The sequence below is a fragment of the Podarcis cretensis genome (assembly GCF_951804945.1).
Source record: "Podarcis cretensis genome assembly, chromosome: 2".
Lineage (NCBI taxonomy): Eukaryota > Metazoa > Chordata > Lepidosauria > Squamata > Lacertidae > Podarcis > Podarcis cretensis.
In genome coordinates this window covers 55,892,825-55,902,563 of record NC_137171.1, presented here as the reverse complement: position 1 = coordinate 55,902,563, position 9,739 = coordinate 55,892,825, and the positions used below count along the sequence as shown (strand labels likewise).

The 9,739-nt window shown below is 44.4% G+C and overlaps 1 protein-coding gene across 6 annotated transcripts in view; it reads right to left on the bottom strand.

Moving 5' to 3' along the window:
• Positions 1-294: 294 nt before the first annotated feature.
• Positions 295-9,739, bottom strand: part of FGF1 (fibroblast growth factor 1) — a 52,102-nt gene continuing 42,657 nt past the window's right edge. For 5 of the 6 annotated variants that reach the window (XM_079968016.1, XM_079968017.1, XM_079968019.1 and 2 more), the window contains 2 exons: positions 4,094-4,197; positions 295-2,569 (listed from right to left, as the gene is read on the bottom strand). In XM_079968016.1, coding sequence (XP_079824142.1) covers positions 2,375-2,569; positions 4,094-4,197 — 299 coding nt within the window. In that variant the 3' untranslated portion in view covers positions 295-2,374. The remainder of the gene's footprint in view (positions 2,570-4,093; positions 4,198-9,739) is intronic. The other variant, XM_079968021.1, reaches the window with a different exon arrangement.

The window sequence follows — 9,739 nt, the reverse complement described above, 5'->3', positions numbered from 1 at the left end:
CTTTTTGGAAACACTCAAGTAATAACATGAACAACCCTTACTGGTGTGAGATGTAGGAACTGACAGTGGGGAAGGACTGAAGGTGTCCTTTGGTAGTGCCAGATATGTTGAGGTACAACAGAAAACAGATTGCCAGCAAATTAGTGTATCACAAAAGCTTTGATTTGAGCACTTTTAGCCAATTGATTTTTGTTTTTTGATGCACTTTAAATTTTCTATTGTATGCTTTTATAACTGCATGCCACTTTGAGACATATTTGTAGTAAGCGACAATTAATGTAATTAGTAATGATAAAAATAAAACTCAGGAAAGGCAGAATGTTTAATCAGAAGTTAATCTGCATGCTTTGCTGCTGTGGAAAACACACTGGGAAATCCGGAAATAAGAACAGCAAGATAGAATAGTTTGCCTCCCTTGGAACTAAAAACTGTGGCATGCCAAATATATGGCTGATCAAGCAGCTTTTGAAATTCAGTAAAATAATACAGATTACTAATACCTAGGGAAGAAAGTGATTCATCTGTCATTTTGCAACTGGTCAATTTGCAATTGTATCCCCAAACCACTCTAGAATGTGCAGATGTTACATTCAGATGTTATGTCTATTAGTCTTGTCCTCTCCTTCAGCATAGAGCTTATGCCTGTATTGTAGGCAGATAAATAGGCTCTTTTGAGAAATGATGCTGAATGCATGTAGCTGGGGATGGTGGAGGGGGGGGGGAGGTTAGGTCAGGGCCAAAGTGCGTTATTTGCTCCCACTTTTGTGTGTTTAGTCAACATTGAATGCAGCATCTCTGCAGCCCCTATAATGATCTAGATTCTAGAGTAATGGCACGCAAACAGGCCCATCCTCCTTCAAAATCATGGAAATCAATGGAATTTAAAGAGGTTGAGAAACCTGGGATATGACCTGCAAATCACAACAAGGTTCCATGTATCTTGCAAGGATAGAGAAAAGTACAAGTTCTCTTCGAAGGTCGTTGGAAATTCGATTATTTAACCACACAGTCATGGTATACAGTTAAGCTGGTTGTTTTTATGTCTGCGGCAAGTAAATGAAATATGAAATATGTGGCAAAATATTATTACAGATGAACAATGAATTCCTATCACACTTCTCTAAGTCTGTTCCCTAGGGAAATCTGCTTTCTACCAGAGCTCCTTGCCCCCACCACTCCCCCAAAACATCAGGCAACCAGAGAGCACGTGGTTCATTGGTTCTGACATAGCTGATCATCATAGGTGACTGGTGGAATAAAGCCCCATCAGCCTGGAGCACCAAACCTAGCTGCAACACTCGTCCTAACTGGGCGCTGTTATGATGGCTGCACCTACCCATAAGCAGTGCTGGCCTTTATCACATGGCCTGTGGGCCTTGCCAGCTCCAGATCTCTGGTTTGCCTGGGGTTTTCTGGGGCTCAACAGACTCCGCTGGTCTTGAGAGGTGGGGTTAAGTGTCACCATCAGCACAGTGCAGACCACATCTTTAATGCCACATTGAAATCAGCAGGATTTTGGCTGATGGTTAAACTTTCATTGCTTCCAACTGGAGTTACATTTGTATATAAATGATCCACTGTGTTTTTTATATTTGTTCTGTGTTTTCTCATTTTCCTTGCCCAAAGTATTCAAGATCTTGTCTTATGCAGTGCTTTTTTTCTAAAAAAAACGTTTAGGGGTACTTTCATTTTCCTGCTCATATTGAAATACTGCCCCTCAACGAGGCCAAACTTAGATTCACAAAATGTTTAGGGGTATGCGTACCCCTGCGTCCCTCCCAGAAAAAAAGCACTGGTCTTATGTAATATACACAATATTGATTGTCTACAGTTAAAATGGCCTAACAATGTAGATTGTATACAGTCTTATTAATAAATAAATATATATTACAGAAATATTACCAAGAACCAGAGCAATGTTACTTTTTAAGAAGCAAGGATCCTGGTACTATAAGCACACAGTTAAATTTGTTTTAAATAATAGGATAGCTTCAGCATTGTTGGTTATGATTCCATGTGATACACAAGGATTATGAAAAAGCTGTCTGGAAGTTAGATCATATTGTTTAAATGCGGGTTTCAGAAAAAGGGGCGCTTTGCTACATGTATGACCGTAGAAGCTGAACACCAAGGTACGTTCTGTTGTATGACTATTAAGTGACCTGGTTCATTTTGGAGGCAGTGCGTCTGAGATGCCTGTGCACTCTGCTTGTATACATGCATGTTTTATGGAATTGCTTTGCATTTTCCCCCATCTCCCACATCTTTTTCATGTTCCCCAGCAGGAGGGAGAATCGAAGGAAAGGAAAGGAAAGGGAAAAGTCTACTGGCTGCTTCGTTCTAAGGAACATATTTTGCTACGTGGGGAAACTATCTAATCGGGTGAAACTGGCAGGGGGAGGAAGAGGATTGCCTTTTGGCCATAATGAGTCCGCGGTCCCAGTTTGCTTTTCCCATTCTTCTTCAAGCCAACAAACCAGTTTTTATCTGCGTGCATCTTTGATGTGTAGGTATTGTAATGGTTTTCTTCCATTCTCTCCAGGAACAAACACTCTTCCGTTGGCAACTGCTGAAGAAAAGAGAAAGAGAGAGGTGCATTCATAATGGGAAGCAAATGAAGCAGCTGAGTTCTCCGTCAGCAATGAAGGATGGTGTTGGCTTCTGTATCAAGCAAGTGCTATCTCACACTTTTTGGTGCATTTCCCCATCACTTTTTTCATTGGGAAAAGTCTGGTCTTTGGGGGAAACAGGTGTGTTAATTGTGCAGCCTACATTTGCTGCAGTGTGACTGAATCCCACCCAGAGATAGTGAGAGTCTGGAAGTGCCCTTCTGAGTCAACAGTGTGGTGCAGCAGCAAAAGAAGCTAATGCTATTCTAGGCTGCATCAACAGAAGTATAGTGTCCTAATCAAGGGAAGTAATAGTACTGCTCTATTCTGTCTTGGTCAGATCACACCTGGAATACTGTGTCCAGTTCTGGGCGCTGCAATTTAATAAGGAAGTTGACAAGCTGGAATGTGTATAGAGGAGGGCAACCAAGATGACCAAGGGTCTGGAAACTAAGCCTTATGAGGAGAGCTTGAAGGAGCTGGGAATGTTTCTCCTGGAAAAGAGGAGACTGAGAGGAGGCATGACAGCCATATTCAGATATCTAACGGGTTGTCATATGGAAGAGGGAACAAGCTTGTTTTCTCCTGCTCCAGAGGGTAGCATCCAAACCAGTCACTTCAAGTTGCAAGAAAGGAGATTCCAACTAAACTTTCTGATGGTAAGAGCTGTCCAACAGCAGGACAGACTCCCTCAGAATGTTGCGGACTCTCCTTCCTTTGAGGTTTCTAAGCATAGATTGGATGGCCATCTGTCATGGATGCTTTAGCTGAGATTCCTGCATTGCAGGGGGCTGGACTAGATGACCCTCAGGGTCCCTTCCAACTCTACAATTCTGTGATTTTGTGTTGATCCATGTGTTTGGGAAACCTCGATGGAACATAGGAAGCTGCCTTATAGGAAATCAGACCATTGGTCCATCTAGCTCAGTGTTGGTCCATCTAGGCTGTCTTGCAGTGGTGCTCCAGGATTTTGTCAGCCTAGCCCTAACTGGAGATGCTGAGATTGAACTTTGAACCTTCTGCCTGCCACTATGATGCTCTGCCACTGAGCAACAGCCAAGAAGGCAGCACTAACTTTTTGGCTCCACCTATCTGTTGTTCTGCAGGGTTGTTTCTTTTCAGCCCTTCTCTATCCTTCCACCACTCCAGCCTGCTGAGTGAACAGCACATACAACATCTCTGACGCTTGTTTATCCTAGGGTTAAATTTGGCTCAGTGTCCCTAATGGCATCACCCTCTGTGATTTGGCAGCTGGAGGAAGAAGCAGCATTGCTCCTTCCAAATACGAAATCCAGTATCTGGAAGTATTTTGGAACATCGCTTCTCATTATTTTATTTATTTTTCCAGAAATAAAGCTGGGCAAAATGTGGCAACCCAGCTGCAAAAACAACAAACAATGTCTATTTGCTGCTTGTGGGCTACAATATATCTGCAAACCTCAAAACCTCCCCCAGTCCCAGTCCCACAGAAACCTCATACTTACCGAGCCATATAAACGGCCATTGGCATCCATGGCCAAGTAGTGCCCAGACTCTGTGCTCTTTATGTACACCTCACCCAAATTTTCTGCGCTTAGCAGCAGTTGAACTGCAATAGAAAATAATAGTAAGAACAGCAGCAGGAAGGTAAAGCAGTGGCCAGAGATGTAGGAAAGGATGTGCTAGCTTCTCTAAGCTCTTTGGAGGGAAAAAATGTGGCATGGGTGTAGCAATTGAGACCTGCAGCAAAATATTGTGGTGTGTGGGCTGTTCCTTGCTCAGCTTTCCAGTCTTTTGTAAAGTCATTCATTACAAATATCTCTGTTTCCTTCTTCTCCATGGTTGCATAAAATCCAAATCTGAGGGGATCATTTAGTCTTTTGGTATGACTCCTTTCACCTTTCTGGACCAGTCATCAGCATTTAATGCCTCCCCTTAAATATGAACCATCTCACAGAAAAAAGTAAATTAGAATGACTAGCCCAGTGTGCCAGGACAAAAGTTATGAAGGGGAATATGCACCCATGCCAGAGGTTCTTCCAGTGGCAGGGAATTATTTTGTTAAGTCACATTCAGATGACTCAATCAGATGAACCATTCCCTGCTGAAGGAGAACTTGACAACCCTCCAGGATCACTTGGGCTCTGCAGTAGCTCTGAATGCACAGCTACAAGTAGATGTGAAAATTGCAGCCAACAGCCATTTATGAAAACAAGAACTGCTTCCTATGGGAGGTTGGGGCAACGATTCTTAATTCATATTCATGTTGCTGTTGTTGTTTTAAGAAATGTGATCTTGCAAGATAAAAGATGGTGCTGAATCCTCTAATGACTTTGTCTTTGAGAAAAAGTTGGCTGCTCATGGACAACTCATAACAAACACCAAACAGAGAAAGAGAGAGGAAATTACATAATATAGCCAGGGGAAAACTGACTTTATTTATATTACAATTGTTAAACCAATCCTTTATTTTATATAATAAACTCCAGTGGGTAATTTGGGGTCAGTAACAATGAGGTGTGGCTTTTTTTGCCTTGGATATCCATTTGCCACCTTCTCTCTCTGTCTCCCATGATCTTCTTACTTCCTTTCTCTGTCTCTCATTTTTTCTTTACTTTGCTTTTGAAGGGACACTTAGCAACAATCTGGCAGTGGTGCCACTGGTCCCAATCCACCACCCTGTACAGCAGCCCTGTTCATGTCTGCCCATTCAATTCAGCCTGACTTTTTCTGAGGCAAGTGTGTTCAGGATTTGCATGTGTGCAAACACAGACATACAGAGGGAGAGAGAGAGAGTGCATGAGAGGAAGGGGTGAAAGAGAAGATTATATTTCCCCTAGAAGCAACCCATGCCTAATTAAAGAAGACCTCTTCCTACTTTTGTGGCTGTTTTGTGGTGTGAGTGAGAGGATGGATTGCTTATCACTAAAAGAAAGGAGATTTCTGTTTGTACACATCCTTCCATGTAAATGGGCTCTGTTCACTTCAACAGAGTCAGGGCTCTGGCCCTGTACAAATGTCATTACAAAGATTAGTTCAATAGGTTGTGGAAAGTGAGGGCACCACCCAAGTTTACTTACGTCGTCAGCCCAAGACTTGTCCTCTGTAACTAGGGTTATTCCGCTGGCACATACCCGTTTAAGGAGTTTCCTCTGTAAATATTTTTTCATCAGGATGTCCAAGTTTAATAGCTCATTTACGCTAAGCTCATTTCTGGCACAGGCTAGCAAACATACACCCTTTAGAAAGCAACACTGGCTACACGCAACATTTTTCCGAGGGGGGGGGAGAAATCATTGAGAAGACTATAGTGCGCCAGTGATGCATGGAGGGAGGGGTGTGTGTGTGTGTGTGTGTGTGTGTGTGTGTGTTTTCACATGGAGCTAATGCTTTTCCTAGCTCATAGCTGTTCTTCCTCTTACAGCTTGCTGACCTATTAGGGAGTAGGAATCCATCCTTGTTACAACACAGCTGGACACTGGGAAGGCCTGGAAAATCTTTTGCTACCACAAAAATGAAGCAATGGCTACTGTGTTATATGGCCTTTTCAAAAGGATTAGACAAATTCATGGAGGAGAGGACCTCCAGCATCTGGTGGTGGTGGCTAAATGGGACATCTGTGTACATAAGCAGCATCCCCCTCAATACCAGATGATCAGAATACACAATAGAGCAGGGAACCTTTGGCCCTCCAGATGTTGCGGGACTCCAGCTTCCATCAGCCCCAGCCAGCATGGCCAATGGTCAGAGCTGATTGGAGCTGAACAACATCTGTAGGACCACAAGTTTCTCACCACTGTAATAGAATAAGGCCCCACTTTTCTCCCCACTCCATTTTTTTTTAAAAAAAATATTTGCCAATATAATAGAAAGCAAGAGAAAAATAAACACTGCCAGCTGACTCTATCTTCAGGGTCAGTTTCAGAGAACAGCATTGGGTGGTTGACTTTTGGCCCACTGGCAGTTGTGCTGTGGGGTATCATAGGGTATCATCTGGTCCCCAATGCTGTTTAACATCTATATGAAGTTGGGAACAGTCATCAGGAGATTTAGAGCAAGGTGTTAGGAGTATGCTGATGATACCCAACTCTCCTTCTCTTTAACATCTGAATCAGGAGAGGCTGTGCACAATTTAGTCTTGGCGGTGTGCTAGATGAGGACCAATAAACTGACTCTGAATCTTGGCAAGACAGAGGCACTGTGGGTGGGTGGTTCCCAAGTCCAGATAATTTATCAATTGCTTGCTTTTCATAGGGTTGTATTTCCTCTGAAAAACAATGTTTGTTGACTGGGGGTGCCTCTATATCCATCTTTGTTGCTAGAGACCCAAGTGATCTCAGTGGCTAGGAATGCATTCTACCAGCTAGGGTACATAAGATAGGTAAAGCCATTTCTGGACCACAGTAGACTGACTATGGGCTGGTAGCTAATTGGACTACTGCAATGCACTCCATGTGTGGCTGCCCTTGTGGTAGGTCAGGAAGCTGCAGCTAGTGGAAAATGCGGTGGCTGTACTACTCACTGGGACAGAATATTGTCAGCACCATGTTCTTAAAATCTAAGTACAGGTCTTTTGCACCTGCTTCCACAGCAACTCTTGGAGTTCTTGTAAAACACATAAGCCTGGAGTGGATTCTGATTTTCTTTGTTCTGAACAATGTCTCTACACACACACCAATCTGTGAAATCAATGCATTATGAGTGTGTGTTCCAGTGCATAAAAACAATATTGTTGTGAAGTGGGGAAGATCTCAGCTTAAAATATTTATCTATCTATGTGTGTATACTTGCCAACTCAGGATGGCATTCAATGCATCTGATGTATTGAGCTCTCAACATAAGAAATTTGACTAGCACTGCATCCCCTCTGGAGCCTGTTCTTGATATCTCTGCAATTAATGGTAGAGGAGTTCCTGCCAGATTCTTTATGTTCTGCTGTGAAAAGCAAACCTTTTCTGAGGTCCACAGAACTCCCTGAAGGCAGTGGGACTGACTGATGGCTTTACTTTGAACAACAAAACATATTTCCCCTGTGCCATGTAACTGCTTCTGAGTGCTAAGTTTGGAAGACGTTATGCCCTTATGAAGACCATGTTCTGAGCAGGGAGTTGGAACTGGTTGACCTTAAGGATTCCCTGTGGGATGAGGGGGCTCTCTTTTCAAACAGTGCAAGCCCAGACCCCATACTGCATGCTGAGCTAGCTACACAGGGCTGACACCAAAGGTCAACATCAGTGGACATCAGGCAGGGGCCGTTCAGTGATGATGGCAGTGCAGTGGGGCCACTCAGAAAGGGCATCTTGCCTGACGCCCCCTCCCAAAAAACATAGCTCTAGAGCTGGTGCTGCCTATGTATTACAGAAGAGAGAGGTGTTAGCAAATACACTTGTCGGGAGGGGTGGGCCTCTGTGTTTCAGAGCATGTCTCTCCTCCTGCATCTTGCCCAGCTTGTTCCTTGCAAACTGCAGGCAGGCTTGTGTGCCTTCTGCAGATTTCCCTCCTTGTTTGCTTTCCTACCTCCATTGCTTGAACAGGGTTTCTGAAAGGTTGCATGCCAGTTTACTCTGGGTTAGAGACTTCCCGTCTGTCCTTTGCTATGTTTATTCAGGGTGAGATCATCTTCGCTCAGTCCACTGTTGAGCGTGTGTGTGAGAGTGTGAGTGTGTAAATGGCATTTATAATTAAACCTCTGCCATAAACTGACTTCAGAAACAAACCAGAGAGCAAAGTTGGGGCAGGGGAGGGAAACCACATATTCCTGTGGCTTTCCTTTAAAAAAGAAGAAGGTGCTTTTCTTAGAATTTGGAGAGCGCGTCTGACTGCCTCCTGTCAGCACATCCTGCAGCAGGGAGCCCAGCTGTATTCCAGTAAGTGCACAGCAGCACAGAGTACACACACAGGGCAGGAAGAGGCTCCTCCTGTGAAATCAGTGCGTTGCAAGTGTGTGTTCCAGTGCACAGTGGAGCACGATGCATGTCAGAGCTGCTGGACCATCACAACAGTTGAGCTTATTGTCCTGTCTCATCTTCCAGTATCAAGCTGCCAATCTCAGCCGCCAGCTTCCTGGGACAAAGGAGTTCAACAAGCCTCCCAAGCATTTTGTGACTGTAATAGCGTTGGAACTTCAAAACGCAGATTCGCATGGGTGGAGCCGTAAGCCATACATCTGTATGTATGATTTTGTAAAGAAAAGAGCCATTTCTTAATGACATAGATACAGGTAGAGTTCCACAGCTGCCTTAGATCGTAGAATTGTAGAGTTGGAAGGGACCCTGAGGGTCATCTAGTCCCGTGGTTCCCAATGTGGGGCACACGCCCCACAGGAGGGCAATTTGATTTTTAAGGGGGGCAATTCGGGAATGAGTCAGACCTTTTAGGCTTCCTCCACGTGAAAAGGATTTCACTTTTTGAGTAATAGGAGTTATATGTCACAGAGTGGGGTGGGGCATCAGGATTTTAGAGATGCTTAGGTGGGGCATGGCCAAAAAAAGGTTGGGAACCACTGATCTAGTCCAACCCCCTACAATGCAGGAATATGCAGCTGTCCCATACAGGGATTGTACCTGCAAATCACACTCTGAGCTACCCACACACACCTCTTCCCCAACCTGGCATCTGCCAGATGATTTGGACTACAACTTCCATCAGTCCCAACCAGCACAGTGAGTGGTTGGCAGTTTTATTCATTCATTTATTACATTTCTATCCCATTTCTCCTCTGAGCAGCACAAGATGATGTACACAGTTCTCACCCCTCCCCAGTTTTTATCCTCACAACAACCCTGTGAAGTAGCTTAAGCTGAGAGACTGTGACTGTCCCAAGGTCACCCAGTGACTCTGGAAGGATTTGAATCCCGGTCTGGCAGGTCCTAGTCCAGCATCTTCACCATGACAGACACACGTCTGAAGGGCGTTGTAGGTCAAAAGATCTGAAAGGCATCATGTTGAGCAGGGGTGCCCAACTAAGGCCCGCGGGCTGGATAAGGCCCGAGGGACTCGTTTACAGTGGTGCCCCGCAAGACGAACGCCTCGCAAGATGGAAAACCCGCTAGACGAAAGGGTTTTCCATTTTGGAGGCGCTTCGCAAAACGAATTTCCCTATGGGCTTCCTTCGCAAGACGAAAGCCCATAGGGAAATCTCCGGGACAGCG